At 41.4% G+C, this 17,316-nt stretch overlaps 1 protein-coding gene and 1 pseudogene across 1 annotated transcript in view; one reads left to right on the top strand and one right to left on the bottom strand.

The window, feature by feature from the left end:
* ITGAL (integrin subunit alpha L) overlaps positions 1-17,316 on the bottom strand; it is a 54,969-nt gene that overhangs the window by 20,333 nt on the left and 17,320 nt on the right. Inside the window, 7 exon segments of the mRNA XM_037814960.1 lie at positions 4,878-4,895; positions 4,897-5,033; positions 5,139-5,299; positions 6,447-6,577; positions 6,704-6,901; positions 7,375-7,512; positions 7,859-8,010. Of these exon segments, the coding sequence (XP_037670888.1) occupies positions 4,878-4,895; positions 4,897-5,033; positions 5,139-5,299; positions 6,447-6,577; positions 6,704-6,901; positions 7,375-7,512; positions 7,859-8,010 (935 nt within the window).
* Positions 9,691-10,416, top strand: LOC119518019 (annotated as a pseudogene).

A 17,316-nucleotide genomic window follows, 5' to 3' on the forward strand; every position in this document is an offset into this window, starting at 1 on the left:
TCCTTCTTCAGCAAATTTATATTTAAAATTTCAAAATCTTAAAGGCCCCAATCAAAAGGCGCAGAGTGGGATACTTCAAGGATTAGTCGCCCTAAAGAAGCTTTGAAACAACCAGCAAGAAGTAACAGAAACATCTTTCCAAAAGCTCCAGAAACAGTTAAAGGACTGCAGTAAATGGGTAAGCGCTGAGTCAAGAAAAAGGCTACTTAAAAACATAAGGATCTCCCAGTGCCCTGGGTGGCCTCTCCCTTACCCCCTTCCCAGGCTCAGTGTAGAGCCTTACGGTAATGCTCCCAGTGCAGATCACTGGACCTGACTGCAGAAGGAACAGAGTAGTCCTCGTGCATATCCTGGGAACATGTATGTCTGACCCAATCTATCTGGCAGTGGTCTGAGGGACTCACTGTCCCAGTACTTGCCCTGCATGTAGAAGGCAGCTGACCGAGCTCTACTACAGAACACTGTGGGAGAGCAGTCAAGCCATGCTGCCCAAGGCAAAGGATTGATGGCTATAGGACATACAGCGCAGTGCCTGGAACAGACAGTGAAGAAGCTGTTTCCTAGGGAAGAAGGGACAGTCATATCCATATCCCAGTAAACAAAGGAGGTCCTAAGGCCATGTGTGTACCTGCTCAAGACAAGACATGTGCAGAAAGGATCAGGGAGGCCCCTGTGCTTTGGCCTGGAGCATTCTCCAAACTCATCTTATGGATAAGCCCTGAAGGAAGGCACCCCACAGCTTAAGGAACAGATGTCACAGAGTCTAAATTCCAACGACATGCTAAAATATGAAAATGTCCAGGTTTTAACAAAAGATTATAAAACATACAAAGAAAGAGGAAGTAATAGCCCAGGCAAAGGAGAAGAGTAACATTAGAAACCATCAGTGAGGAAGACCAGTCCTGGGACATTCTAGACAAAGACTTTAAATATTGCCCTAAGTATGTTCAAAGAGCTAAAGGAAAAATAAACAAAGAGCTAAAGGAGATCAGTAAAACGACAGATGAACACAAAGAGAATATGAAATAGAGAGATGGAAATTATGAAAAGGTACCAAACAGAGCCGAAGACCCCAGTAACTGAAATTTAAAATTCCCTAAGGGGTCCAGCAGATTGGAGCTGGCAGAAGAAAGATTCAGTGAACTTGAAGATAAGACAGTTGAAATGATCTAGCCCGAGGAACCGAAAGAGGAAAGAAATGTAAGAAAAGTGAACTGAGGCCAGAGGAACCTGTGGGACAACCATCAATCATACCAACATACACATTGTGGGAGGCCCGATAAGGAGAAGAGAAAAAAGGGGCAGAGAGACAAGATTGAACACATCTGTGCTTCAAAGGACTTTGTGAAAGGCGAAAAGGCAACCAACTCAATGGGAGAGAATATTTGGTAACCATATAACAAATAAAGGTTTGATATCCAGTATATATAAAGAAATCCTACTACTCAACAATAAAAGGACAAACAACTCAATTATAAAATAGGCAAAAGATTTTCTCCAAAAAGGAAATACAAATGGCTAAAAAGCAATCTTCATTAGCTATTAGGGAAATACAAATCAAAACCGCAATGAAATATCATCTCACACCTGTAAGAATGGCCATTATTAAACAAACAGGAAGTAAGTGTTAGAGAGGATATGGAGAAATAGGAACACTTATCCACTGAAGGTCGGAAGGTAAAATGGTACAGCTACTGTGGAAGACAGTTTGGCTGTTCTCAGAAAACTAAATATTGAGTTGCCTTATGACCCAGCAATTCTGCTACTCGGTATATACCCAGAAGATCTGAAAGCAGGGACATGAACAGACATTTGCACACTGATGTTCATGGTAGCATTATTCACAATTGCCAAAAGATGGAAACAATCCAAGTGTCCCTCAACAGATGAGTAAAGATATTGTATGATTTCACTAATATGAACTAACCAGAATATGTAAACTCATAGTCATAAAATACAGAATGTAGGATACCTAGAGACGAATATTAGAAAAGGGGGAGTGGTTACCTAATATGTAACCACAGAATTTTTAACAAGGTTGAACTTAAATGTTTGGAAATGGATATAGGTGCAGATAGCTTGTTATTGAAATTATAAATAATAGTGCTGTACTGCAGGTGAATTTGATTCAAAGGGGTTGTTTCAAGTCAAGTATATCACTGATTACTACTACAAATATAAATAAGTTCTTGCATGGACTAGTACAAATGTATGACACTTGTACAAAAGGGTTAATGATAGAGTGGTATATGGGGAAAATTACCTATTGCAAGCTGTGGACTATAGTTAACAGTTATATCTTAATAGTTCTTCATCAGTAATGACAGCGTACCACATTATATAGGGGTCAATAATGCGGGGGGAGGATATGGGGTGGTTTGCGTTTTCTTTTTTTATGTCCGTTATTTTCCTTTTTGGAGCAATGAAAATGGTCTAATATTGAGTGTGATGATGACTGCATAACTAGGTGATGATACTGTGAGACATATACTTTGGATGGAACATATGGTACGTGAATATATCTCAGTAAAATCTGCAGTTAAAAAAGAGGGGGGAGCAGAGAGAATATTCAAAGAATAAAGGCTGAAAACTTCCCGAATTTAACTAAAGACATGAATATCCACACCAAGAAACTCCACAAATTCCGAACAGAATAAACCCAAATAGACTCACACTGTACCATGTTATAATCAAACTGCTGAATGCCAAAGATAAAGAGAAAATTCTGAAAGCTGCAAGAGAGAAGCAACATGTCACATACAAGGGAGCCTCAGTAAGATTAAGGGCCAATTTTTTTTATCAGAAACAAGGGAGGCAAGAAGGCAATGGTAAGACATATTTGAAGGGCTGACAGCAAAAAACTGCCAAACAATAATTCTGTATCTAGGAAAAATATCTTTCAAAAATAAGGAAGGGATTAAGACATTCTCAAATAAACAAGAGCTGAAGGAGTTCATCACCCTGGACCAGTCCTACAAGAAATGCTAAAAGGGAGTTCTGCAGGTTGAAAGCAAAGAACACTAGGCAACTGAACGAAGCCACATGAAGAAATAAAGATCTCTAGTAAAAATAATGATGTGGGTAAATAAAAATGCCAGTACTATGGTGTTTTTTGGTTTGTAACTCTACTTTTTACTTTCTACAGGATCTAAAAGGCAAATGCATAAAATGTAATAAATTAATAGTTTTAGACTCATAATGTATAAATATGTAATTTTTCACAAGAACTACATAAAGGGGATGGACAGAGGTGTCTGAGAACATACTTTATGTATGCTATTAAGTTAAGCTGGTGTCAAAGCAAATGAGACTATTAGAGACTTGAGATGTTAACCTTAAAGCCCCATGGTAAACACTAAGAAAAATACCAGAGACTATGAAAACACATAGAGACAGAGAGTAGATTACAGGTTATCGAGGGTGGGGCTAAGGGGGCAAAGGGGAGTTAATGCAAAATGCATATCTGGTTTCTGTTTGGGGAGAAGGGAAAGTTCTAGTAATGGATGGTGGTAAGGGTACTGCAACATGGTGAATGTTAATTAATCCCACTGAATAGTATGCCTGGGAAGGCTTGGGATGGGAAGATTTATGTTGTATAAATGTTTCCACAATTACCAAAAAAAAAAAAAAAAAAAAAAAAAAGAAAGCAACTAAAGAGATAATGACAATTAAATGCAAAATATGATACTGGATGGGATCTAAGAATGGAAAAGGCTCAAAAGGACATTGTTGGACATAAAAAAAAAAATTGGAATATAGACGATAAGCTTTGTATCAGTGCTAACTTTCCTAAACTTGATATGTTTACTTTAGGTGACCACATAAGTGAACATTCTTTGTAGAAAATGTACCAGGAAGTAATGTGTTCAAAGAATATGATGTGTGCAACATGCTGTCAAATGTTCAGAAAACAGAAAGATAAACAAATAGGTAGAATGATACATGGAAAATTGTTAGAACTGGTGAATTTGGGTAACAAGATGGGGAATGTTGAAGTTCTGCATGGGGTATCTATTATTTTTACAACTGTACTGTAGGTTTGAAGTTATTTCAAAATATAAACTGAAAAAAAAAAGAAAAATCCTATGGCAATATAATAAAATAAATTAATTAAATAAATTTTAAAAATTAGTTAAATATTGCTTTAAAGTAATGGGGGGAGGGTTGTGCAAGAGGCAGAGGAACACTGCGTGGAGGTATGAATGAAATCAAATTGTGAGCTGATAATTGTTGAAACTGGGTGATGGGTATATAGGGTTCATTAAACCATTTTTCCTACTTTTATATACATCTGAATTTTTCCATAAGAAAAAATTTAAAGCAAGCTTCAAAATCCATACCCAATCCTCTACTTAGTCTCTTACGAAATACTTAAGAGACCAGAATAGATTATCATCCTGTTTTTTACACAGGGACCACTATAAGCAAATTGAAAATAGGTATTTCAGCAGTTTAAGCCAAGATTAAAAAAAAAAAAAAAAAAAAAAAAAAACTATTTCTGTAATGGATGTTAATAATAAATAAATATATGTACCTCGCCAATAATGGCACACCACCAGGACTGAATATTCTGTAGCCATTCAAAATAATCATGAAAGCTGGGTAAGCAGCAACGATTCATGTGTGGATAAGGTAGCAAAAAAAATAGTTAGGTACATTACAATTTTAATCATTTTAAAAACACATAAATGTGTAGATTAAGGACTAGAAGGTATTATCATAACTCCTGCAGAGGAGAGAAAACAGTAGGACAGGGAGAGAGGAGTGACCTGTCCCCCAGCCACGGAGGGACAGAGCTGAGCCTGGCACCAGCACGGCCTGTCATGGCAATCAGCTCATCCGCACCCTTTCCGCAGTCATCGTGCTGGCTCCCTTACCGGGAAGTGAAACCACAGTTTCTGTGCAGGACCTGACTGGGGGTGACAGCTGTGTTCCTTGCTGACTTCCATGGCCCCCTCCTGGGAACACCCCCCGGCTGCGGGTGCGATGGCCATCCAGCTGCAGAGTGTATGTGAGATTGGCAACCAGGCTCCCTGGGCAGATGAAAATGGTGGAGTTGAATGGTGGGGGATCTTGGGGCTATCAGCCCAGATTTGGGGCGGGCAGCTGCTCTGGGGAACCCAGATGACAGCACTGACCTCGGAACTGGGGGAGGAGAGGCTCGACCTGGAAACAGACTGTGACGTTAACTCCCTCCTTCTTTCTGTTACTGGTTGAATGGGAGCACTCCACTTCGTGCACGGGGATCTCGGCTGGGGAGAAGGTCATCAGTGTGATGATGTCCACCACAGGCCGGGAGCTGCAGGGCAGAAAACAACCACGTCTCTCCCTCGGCCTCCACTGCACATCCTCCAGGAGTCCCAGGGCACCATCTACCAGGTTCCACATGCCAGAGAACTCTCCTTCTCAAAAGCAGAGTCATTATCTCCTCTCAGTGATTATTATTATTAATTAGAGTTCCCTAGTTCATTCTAGTAGTCTTTGGTCAATTTTCCATAAAGAGGGAACTTTTAAAAAGAGAAACTGTATCAAGCTACTTCCATGCTTAGAATTCTTCAATGATGCTGCATGATATTTAGAATAAAATCCAACCTCTGCACCATCCAAGCCACACTGCCACCTCCCCAGTCTTACCTCCCACTGCACTTCCTCTTGACTCACTGTGCTCCAGCCACTGGCCCTCTTTCAGTTCTCTGAACACATGAACCTTCTGCCTGCCTCATGACCTTGGCATACCCTGGGCTTTCTACATAGAAAGCTTCTACCCGAGATTTCTGCAAGCCTGGATCTTTCTCACCACTCAATTATCACTTTCTTGGCCCCCTAATCTATATTAGGTCTACCATGCTATTCTCTTTAACAGTATCTGTTCCTTTCTTTCGTAGCACTTCTCACAAATGTAATTACCTATCAATTTGTTTTGTTCTTATTACACAATACCCCGCACATGCCCTCTTGTCCCCAAATGCCTGGTTCAGTGTTTAAGATATAGCAGTAGGAGCTCAATAAACATTGATTCTCTATATGATATCACATGATGCTCCCAAGAACTCTAAGGCAGGAAATGCCACCACCGTTTCAAAGATGAGGAAACTCAGATCCTGAAAACTTCAGTGACTGTAGTGTAAGATCACCCAAGAAGTCAATGGCAGAGCTTCAAATGACTCCAGGCCACCAGGTGCTGGAGCCATGCTTTATCGGTAAAACTGTTTTTTTCCCAGAAGATTTTAGTGGCAGAAAAGCCTGGATTCAAATCCCAGTTCTGCCACTGAACAGCAGCTGGGTAACCTGGAGTAAGACATTCAGCCTCTATAAAAAAAGAACCAATCTCACAGGGTTGGGACGAAGACCGAGCGAACTACTGTCTGTAAGACAGGCAATACAGTGCCCAGGGTGGGTAATTGCTCAAAGCGCGGGAGTTGAAATTATTATTGGTGCTGTCTCACCTCAGCACGATCACCTGACCTTCAGCCCCCACAGCCACATCGGCCAGGCCGTCTCCTCCAAGGTCCTTCACCCCATGGATGGAGCGTCCAAACCACCGGATTCCTGAGAACACCTGGGTCCCCTCTATCCGCTGAGACCAAAAGAGAAATTGATGCTAAGCTGGGGAGAGGACACACTGGAGGGAGGGAAGAGTCAGGTTGGGGAGTAGAGTCCGGGCTGGGAAGGGGTTTCTGATTGGCAGGCAGAGATGCCTCACCTGGCTTGGCCGGGGGCTGAGCCCACCATGCTGCCCACTGAAGATGTACACAGCCCCTTGCTCCTCCAGTGGGGCTCCCACGGCCACGTCTGTCAGCCTATCCCCGTTGAGGTCTGCCAGGGCAGTGATGGCTGCTCCAAACCGCCCAAGGGGATAGCCAGGATCCCCCTGCAGCTCTGAGACCACTTCAAACCTCAGCTAGGAGAAAGCAAGAAGACAGGTCACCCTTCACTCAGTCACTCAGAAAGCTTTCACTGAAGGCAGCATTGTGCAACAGTAAAGAACACCGAAGAAATGCAAGGTGTAGCCCCTCACCAACAGGAAATGGAGCCATCAGACCTACCTGGATTCAAGTCTCAGCTCCACCTCTTGCTATCTGTGGGAGTTAGTGAGTTTGGAAAGTTACATAACCTGGCTGAACCTGGGGTTCCCATTGGAAAGCAAAGCTTGGAGTAGCTTGGAAGGGGATTGTGAGGATTGAATGAAGTCAGGCATGTAAAAAGTTTGGTACTGGGCCTCACACAGCCTACCCCCAATCGTTTGCCTGCTGTTCTAAAAGTCTGATGAATACATGATCAGACAGGGAAAGCCTTTCAGAAAAGCTGGGACCAAAGCAGGACTGTGAATCTCTGTTTCTCCCCACCTTCTTGGCTCACTGTCCGGATCCCCACCTGTTTTCTCTGGTAGACAAACACCCGGCCTCCTCTCTGCTCTCCATAGAACAGGGGGGCTCCAATCAGTAGCAGCTCTGTCTCCCCATCCTGGTCCATGTCAATGCCACACAGCTCCCCACCAAAATAGGAGCCAATCTGTAACAGGAGAAAGATGTTTGAATAAGAGCCGATGACTCTTATGTCCTCCCCTAAGTTGCACCAAGTCCATCTTCTTCCAGTCCCTCAAATGCAGGTTCAAATCCTGGAGTCAGCCCTTAGAATCTACATGAATACAATGAGTCGGGTTCTCTGAGGTCCCATTTTTTAAACTGTAAAATGGAGATGATAAAGCCTATCTCGGAGGGCTGTTGTGAGGAACAAACACAATCATGTTTCTATGGCACTTGGCACAGGGCCTGCACACGATGAGTGGACAAGTGTTCACAGGACACCAGAAAGCACAACTCATGTCCCTCCGCAGGTGCCCCTGGGCCGTGCTCACCTGGACACCGTCTATCTTCTGGACTTGGCTCCAGGGTCCTGTGCCCTTTGGCTCTTGGAACAGCAGCACCCGCCCCACATGCTGGTACCGGGGGGCTCCAGCAGCCAGCAGCGACATGCGCCCCTGGGAGGGCAGCCAGGTCACCGTGTAACCTGAGGAGACAGAGAGTGAGGGGCCTGGAACGAGAACAATGGATGCTAGAAGAAGGTAAAAAGGGGGAAAGAGGCAGAAGCCTTGGGAAATTGGGCAAGTACCCAAGATGCACTGAGTTAGCCAGTGGCCCTCCTGCTGGGGACAGCAGCCACGAGCTGCGAGCAGGACAGATCCTGTCCTCCTGGTGTGAGGCTGAACTTCTCAAACCATGGCCACCAAGTGCCGCAGGGAAACGTGGCCATGCACCAGAGGAGAACCACGGGGCCTCTTCCTGTGGCTCAGTTTACTGAGGACTGGTGAGGAAGGCGACATCCTTTTCTTAAAAATAGTAAAATTAAATAAATAAAATAAAAATAAATATATCAGTAATAAAAATGTTAAGTTTGTAGGAATATTAAAAATAAACCGGGAGACTTAAAAAGTATCACACAGAAAGCTATCATTCGAGGCTGTCTTCATACCTCATATCTCCTGTGGTGAGGGCATCCCCCTCCGTTCCTAGGGGTAGGCTGAGGAACCGTTTGAGGAAACCTTGCAGGCAACTGTTCCAGGGATCAGGCTCGAGCCAGGAGCCACCCAATACAAATGCTCTGATTCAGAAGACAATTAACTGACCTAATCTGATCTTCCCTGCTTAGAGCAGTTGAAAGTGAATAAGAAAAAGAGATGCCTGGGACTCTCTAGCACATCAGAGGGGTGAACAGAATTGAAGCACTTTCTTATTCATTCACGTGTATTCCTGAAGCACAACAGGTAAGAACGTGCCCTTTGAAATCAGACAGACAAAGTTTAAATCCTAGTTCTACTGCTTCCTAGCTGTGTAATCCTGAGTAAATTACTTCATGTCTCCGAGCTTCAGCTTTTTCATCTAAAGAATGGGGGTAGTACCAACCTCACAGGGTGGTTTTGAGGGTGAATTCAGACCATGGATATTAAATGCTCGGCACTCCACCTGGTACACAGTGGCAGAGAAACTACTTGAGATAGATCTGTAGGGAAGGGTGTCACACTAGAGATTAAAATTTTAGAGTTTTGTCCCCTTCCTTAGTAAGCAAAGTTGCCAGCTATTTTTTATTTTACAGTGTACTCAAAACCAGAAAATCACTCTGAAGGCAGGCTAGTGAAGTGGTCAACAGCACAGACTCTGGGACTGGACTGTCTGGGATCCACCAACTAGTTCTGTGGCCCTGGCAACTTACACTCTCCTAAGCTTGATCTCTTCATCTATAAAATAGAATAAAAATACCTCCTCACAGGGTTGTTGTGTGCATAAAATGAGAAAAAACATGTTAATACCTATAGTGCTTGGAACAGTGCCTGGCACATACTACTTGCTCGGGAAATCATCGAGGGCAGCCTCCTTTAGGGCAGAGCAAGACAAGCAGCACCGATTTCCAGAGGAAAGAATGTCATCAGATCTCTGCATTCTGAGAGTTTACAAAAGGAGTAACCCAACCCTTAAAGAGGGGTCCTGGTCAGGGTGGAGGGAGGGTGGCTCTAGATCCACGAGAAGGTGGCAGCAGTCCCAGGCGTGTGCTCCTGGAGCCAGCCTGTAACTTGGGATGGGAATGTGTACAAAAAGAGCGGTGGCCTCAGAGCACAAGGCTCTGAGCCCACCATCACCTTGGGTGGGCAAGTAGCAGTAGGACTGTGAAGGACAAGGCTACAACAGCGACACCATGAGGTAGAGAGAAGCAACGGCACATGTGAATCCACCAGGCACTCATTTCCTCTGTACCTGACATCAAAAGAACTAAAACTGAGTGCTGAGGTGGAACAGGCCCAGCCCCAAGGCACAGGATTTCTATAATTGGCCTGATGAATCCTCTGATGAAATAAACAGCGCTAGCGGTTCAGCAGTATATTCAACAGAACATAAGGGCAGATGGCTCCAATACTGACAAACTTCTTGAACTACCTGAAGGCCAAGATGAAGGTATATGAAAATATGAATATTTAAGGCAGTTCTGCCTTGAGCTACATGAACTTGCTGTCAAACTTCAGAGTGCCATCCAGATACATGTACCAGATGACAACAACTGAACAACGGATTTCTCTTTGTGCAGCTCATAAAGCTCCAAGCGTCCTGCCATAGACTACACCAGGCACACATGTGATGGTGTTGCATGTCTTCTGAATAGCAATAAATATTTTCTGAGCAGAGTTAGCATAAAGGAATCATCTGTAGCAAAACCAGGATCAGTATGCTGTAGGATTTAGAGAATATTTTCACATGCTTATTTTCATCACTGGCAGATATTTGATGAATATGATAATGAAATAGTTTTGTGTCATAAGTTTATTAAATTTGTGATGAAATATAATTTGATGTCCAAGGATAACCTGATTGCACAATTTTAGAGGAGGAAGTACAGATTTCAGTTTCTAGAGAAAGTGAAGCATGAAAGGAATCAGAGAGAAATGTATTGAATACATAATTAACATTGATTATGTACTGTATACAGATCATTTTAAACACATCAATCGTGTATCCATATTATAGCTTTCTGTAGTAGTTTTTTGTATGCTGTATGTAGCCTTTCAAAATGGGAAATACTTTTTAAGTTATTCATGAGCTGTATATTCACCAGTGTGGCACTCATGGTTTTTCAATAAGATTAGTATTATTTTAATGCCTGTTAATAAACGAATTTAGAGTTTGGTAAAATTGCTGCTAAACAGTCATTGAATCATAATCTTCATCAAATAAACCCATCATTTATAAAAAGACAAATAGCTTGAGGTTTCGTATAAGCCATTTACTAAAGAAATGATCAAGTTTTCCTTTGGTTTTTATCCCTGAGTTGAGATATTCTAGAAAATTCTGCAGTACATAGCTCAGTCTTAGCTGTTAAGTTTTCAAAAATGGGATAAATAATATTTTAAAATTCTGTTTATAATTTTTTAAACACATTTTTTATTGTGAAATATAACATATGCAGAAGAGAGATAAATTTCAAAATACAGTTTAACAAGTAGTTATAAAGCAAGTTTGAAACTATGGTATGGGTTACAGTTCCACAATTTCAGGTATTTCCTTCCAGTTGTTCCAGTATATTAGAGACTAAAAGAAATAACTATATAATGATTCAGTAGCCATAATCATTTATTAAATCCTATCTCTTCTGTTACAACTCCTCCCTCTCATTTGATCATTCTCTCAATCTTCAAGGATATTTGGGCAATGACCATTCTAATTTCTTCATGTTGAAAAGGGATGTCAACATTATGGGGTAGGGGGATGCAACTAGCTGATGTTCTTGGAGAGACTGGTACCTCTGGGTTTCAGGGCTTATCAGGCATAGGAACAATCTGGAGGGTTTAAGTTTTTGATAAATAAATGTTGTGAGTGAAACTGTTATTGAGTCTCAGCTAGAGCCCTGGGTATTCTTTAGGGTTTTCAGGAATATTGTTGGTTGGGGCTTGGCATATAATGGCAATTTGCAATACCTAGCTGAAGCTTGCCTGAGTAACCTCCAGAATAGCCTCTTGACTCTATTTGAAATCTCTTAGCCACTGGAACCTTATTTTGCTATATTTCTTTTCCCCCTTTTGGTCAAGGGGGAAATACCATGATGCCAGGGTTAGGCTTATCCCTGGGAGTCATGTCCCCCATTGCCAGGGAGACTTACACCCCTGGAAGTCATGTGTTAATAGCTTTTGATATGCATATATAATTGTGCATATACCCAAATATAAATGCAAACGAAGTATTAGTATACTTAAATGATTTTACTATGCTACATAAAGTATATTCTTGGCCAGCATACCTGGAAAGGATTTACCTTTCTGCAACAACGGATGTTACATGCGAAATAACAAAAACCGTTAGGGCAAGCAGATGATGTTCCCACTGGAAACCCCGTCTGTCCCTTCTGAATTCCCTTAGCCCCTTCCCCAAACTGCATTAGCTGAGACGCTTTTCACCAAACTGTGATTTAGTGGTGGCTTCTATCTATTTATATTTGCATTCATTGCTTACAAGTTGTATCTCATATTAACAATTACATTACACTGCAAGAAAAATGTATTGGCATAGACTCTTAACTTTGTTTTGCAAAATTGTTCTAACTACTTGGAAAAGAGTCCTTAAAATAGGTTGACTCTTCCTATTAGTAATATTAATCTTTTCACCTAATCATTGAGGCAGCATTTAGGTAGAGCTGAAAAAATACTGTAATATTTATTTTGTACCCTCTCCCCACAAAATTTATGTTTGAATTATATGCACATGTCATATTATTTGCAATAATTCACAGGTTCCAAGGGTGTTAATGAATGGTCATACATTTTTTAGACTCTGCTATAATTCATTGTCTTAAGAAAGATTCAACTGTGATTTAACAATCTAATAATCTGTTGGATGCAGTTTTTAAAAAGGCATTGGGGAGGGCGGGGCAAGATGGCGGACTGGTGAGCTGTATGTTTTAGTTACTCCTCCAGGAAAGTAGGTAGAAAGCCAGGAACTGCGTGGACTGGACACCACAGAGCAATCTGACTTTGGGCATACTTCATACAACACTCATGAAAATGTCGAACTGCTGAGATCAGCGAAATCTGTAAGTTTTTGCAGCCAGGGGACCCACGCCCCTCCCTGCCAGGCTCAGTCCCGTAGGAGGAGGGGCTGTCAGCTCCGGGAAGGAGAAGGGAGAGCTGCAGTGGCAGCCCTTATCGGAAACTCATTCTACTGATCCAAACTCCAACCATAGATAGGCTGAGACCAGACACCAGAGAATCTGAGAGCAGCCAGCCCAGCAGAGAGGAGACAGGCATAGAAAAAAACAGCATGAAAAACTCCAAAATAAAAGCGGAGGATTTTTGGAGTTCTGGTGAACATAGAAAGGGGAAAGGCAGAGCTCAGGCCCTCAGGCTCATATGCAAATCCCGAAGAAAAGCTGATCTCTCTGCCCTGTGGAACTTTCCTTAATGGCCCTCATTGCTTTGTCTCTTAGCATTTCAATAACCCATTAGATCTGTGAGGAGGGCCCTTTTTTTTTTTTTAATCCTTTTTTCTTTTTGTAAAACAATTACTCTAAGAAGCCCAATACAGAAAGCTTCAAAGACTTGCAATTTGGGCAGGTCAAGACAAGAACAGAACTAAGAGAGCTCTGAGACAAAAGGCAATAATCCAGGGGCTGAGAAATTTCACGAAACACCACAACTTCCCAAGAAAAGGGGGGTGTCTGCTCACAGCCATCATCCTGGTGGACAGGAAACACTCCTGCCCATCGCCAGCCCCAGAGCCCAGAGCTGCCCCAAACAACCCAGTGTGACGGAAGTGCTTCAAATAACAGGCACACTCCACAAAACTGGGCATGGACATTAGCCTTCCCTGCAACCTCAGCTGATTGTCCCAGAGTTAGGAAGGTGGAGCAGTGTGAATTAACAAAGCCCCATTCAGCCATCATTTCAGCAGACTGGGAGCCTCCCTACACAGCCCAGCAGCCCAGAACCGCCCTGGGGGGACGGCACTCACCTGTGACATAGCACAGTCATCCCTCAACAGAGGACCAGGGGGTGCACGGCCTGGAAGAGGGACCCACTTACAAGTCTCAGGAGCCATACGCCAATACCAAGGACTTGTGGGTCAGTGGCAGAGACAAACTGTGGCAGGACAGAACTGAAGGATTAGACTATTGCAGCAGCTTTAAAACTCCAGGATCACCAGGGAGATTTGATTGTTAGAGCCACCCCCCATCCCCGACTGCCCAGAAACACGCCCCATATACAGGGCGGGCAACACCAATTACACACGCAAGCTTGGTACACCAATTGGACCCCACAAGACTCACTCCCCCACTCACCACAAAGACAAAGCAGGGGAGAACTGGCTTGTGGAGAACAGGTGGCTCATGGACGCCACCTGCTGGTTAGTTAGAGAAAGTGTACTCCACGAAGCTGTAGATCTGATAAATTAGAGATAAGGACTTCAGTTGGTCTACACATCCTAAAAGCACCCTATCAAGTTCAGCAAATGCCAAGAGGCCAAAAACAACAGAAAATTATAAAGCATATGAAAAAACCAGACGATATGGATAACCCAAGCCCAAGCACCCAAATCAAAAGAGACACAGAACCTGGAGCAGCTACTCAAAGAACTAAAGATGAACAATGAGAGCATAGTACGGGACACAAAGGATATCAAGAGACCCTAGAAGAGCATAAAGAAGACATTGCAAGACTAAATAAAAAAACAGATGATCTTATGGAAATTAAAGAAACTGCTGACCAAATTAAAAAGATTCTGGATACTCACAGTACAAGACTAGAGGAAGTTGAACAACGAATCAGTGACCTGGAAGATGACAGAATGGAAAATGAAAGCATAAAAGAAAGAATGGGGAAAAAAAATTGAAAAAATCGAAACGGACCTCAGGGATATGATAGATAATATAAAACGTCCTAATATAAGACTCATTGGTGTTCCAGAAGGGGAAGAAAAGGGTAAAGGTCTAGGAAGAGTATTCAAAGAAATTGTTGGGGAAAACTTCCCAAATCTTCTAAACAACATAAATACACAAATCATAAATGCTCAGCAAACTCCAAATGGAATAAATCCAAATAAACCCACTCTGAGACATATTCTGATCACACTGTCAAACATAGAAGAGAAGGAGCAAGTTCTGAAAGCAGCAAGAGAAAAGCAATTCACCACATACAAAGGAAACAGCATAAGACTAAGTAGTGACTACTCAGCAGCCACTATGGAGGCAAGAAGGAAGTGGCATGATATATTTAAAATTCTGAGTGAGAAAAATTTCCAACCAAGAATACTTTATCCAGCAAAGCTCTCCTTCCAATTTGAGGGAGAGCTTAAATTTTTCACAGACAAACAAATGCTGAGAGAATTTGCTAACAAGAGACCTGCCCTACTGGAGATACTAAAGGGAGCCCTACAGACAGAGAAACAAAGAAAGGACAGAGAGACCTGGAGAAAGGTTCAGTACTAAAGAGATTCGGTATGGGTACAATAAAGGATATTAATAGAGAGAGGGGAAAAATATATATGACAAACATAAACCAAAGGATAAGATGGCTGATTCAAGAAATGCCTTCACGGTTATAACATTGAATGTAAATGGATTAAACTCCCCAATTAAAAGATATAGATTCACAGAATGGATAAAAAAAAATGAACCATCAATATGATGCATACAAGAGACCCATCTTAGACACAGGGACACAAAGAAATTGAAAGTGAAAGGATGGAAAAAAATATATCATGCAAGCTACAGCCAAAAGAAAGCAGGTGTAGCAATATTAATCTCAGATAAAATAGACTTGAAATGCAGGGATGTTTTGAGAGACAAAGAAGGCCACTACATACTAATAAAAGGGGCAATTCAACAAGAAGAAATAACAATCATAAATGTCTATGCACCCAATCAAGGTGCCACAAAATACATGAGAGAAACACTGGCAAAACTAAAGGAAGCAATTGATGTTTCCACAATAATTGTGGGAGACTTCAACATATCACTCTCTCCTATATATAGATCAACCAGACAGAGGACCAATAAGGAAACTGAAAACCTAAACAATCTGATAAATGAATTAGATTTAACAGACATATACAGGACATTACATCCCAAATCACCAGGATACACATACTTTTCTAGTGCTCACGGAACTTTCTCCAGAATAGATCATATGCTGGGACATAAAACAAGCCTCAATAAATTTAAAAAGATTGAAATTATTCAAAGCACATTCTCTGACCACAATGGAATACAATTAGAAGTCAATAACCATCAGAGACTTAGAAAATTCACAAATACCTGGAGGTTAAACAACACACTCCTAAACAATCAGTGGGTTAACGAAGAAATAGCAAGAGAAATTGCTAAATATATAGAGAAGAATGAAAATGAGAACACAACATACCAAAACCTATGGGATGCAGCAAAAGCAGTGCTGAGGGGGAAATTTATAGCACTAAACGCATACATTAAAAAGGAAGAAAGAGCCAAAATCAAAGAACTAATGGATCAACTGAAGAAGCTAGTAAATGAACAGCAAACCAATCCTAAACCAAGTACAAGAAAAGAAATAACAAGGATTAAAGCAGAAATAAATGACATAGAGAACAAAAAAACAATAGAGAGGATAAATATCACCAAAAGTTGGTTCTTTGAGAAGATCAACAAGATTGACAAGCCCCTAGCTAGACTGACAAAATCAAAAAGAGAGAAGACCCATATAAACAAAATAATGAATGAAAAAGGTGACATAACTGCAGATCCTGAAGAAATTAAAAAAATTATAAGAGGATACTATGAACAACTGTATGGCAACAAACTGGATAATGTAGAGGAAATGGACAATTTCCTGGAAACATATGAACAACCTAGACTGACCAGAGAAGAAATAGAAGAACTCAACCAACCCATCACAAGCAAAGAGATCCAATCAGTCATCAAAAATCTTCCCACAAATAAATGCCGAGGGCCAGATGGCTTCACAGGGGAATTCTACCAAACTTTCCAGAAAGAACTGACACCAATCTTACTCAAACTCTTTCAAAACATTGAAGAAAAGGGAACACTACCTAACTCATTTTATGAAGCTAACATCAATCTAATACCAAAACCAGGCAAAGATGCTACAAAAAAGGAAAACTACCGGCCAATCTCCCTAATGAATATAGATGCAAAAATCCTCAACAAAATACTTGCAAATCGAATCCAAAGACACATTAAAAAAATCATACACCATGACCAAGTGGGGTTCATTCCAGGCATGCAAGGATGGTTCAACATAAGAAAATCAATCAACGTATTACAACACATTAAAAATTCAAAAGGGAAAAATCAAATGATCATCTCAATAGATGCTGAAAAAGCATTTGACAAAATCCAACATCCGTTTTTGATAAAAACACTTCAAAAGGTAGGAATTGAAGGAAACTTCCTCAACATGATAAAGAACATATATGAAAAACCCACAGCCAGCATAGTACTCAATGGTGAGAGACTGAAAGACTTCCCTCTAAGATCAGGAACAAGACAAGGATGCCCGCTGTCACCACTGTTATTCAACATTGTGCTGGAAGTGCTAGCCAGGGCAATCCGGCAAGACAAAGAAATAAAAGGCATCCAAATTGGAAAAGAAGAAGTAAAACTGTCATTGTTTCCAGATGATATGATCTTATATCTGGAAAACCCTGAGAAATCGACGATACAGCTACTAGAGCTAATAAACAAATTTAGCAAAGTAGCGGGATACAAGATTAATGCACATAAGTCAGTAATGTTTCTATATGCTAGAAATGAACAAACTGAAGAGATACTCAAGAAAAAGATACC

Source organism: Choloepus didactylus, chromosome 21 (genome assembly GCF_015220235.1).
Source record: "Choloepus didactylus isolate mChoDid1 chromosome 21, mChoDid1.pri, whole genome shotgun sequence".
Lineage (NCBI taxonomy): Eukaryota > Metazoa > Chordata > Mammalia > Pilosa > Megalonychidae > Choloepus > Choloepus didactylus.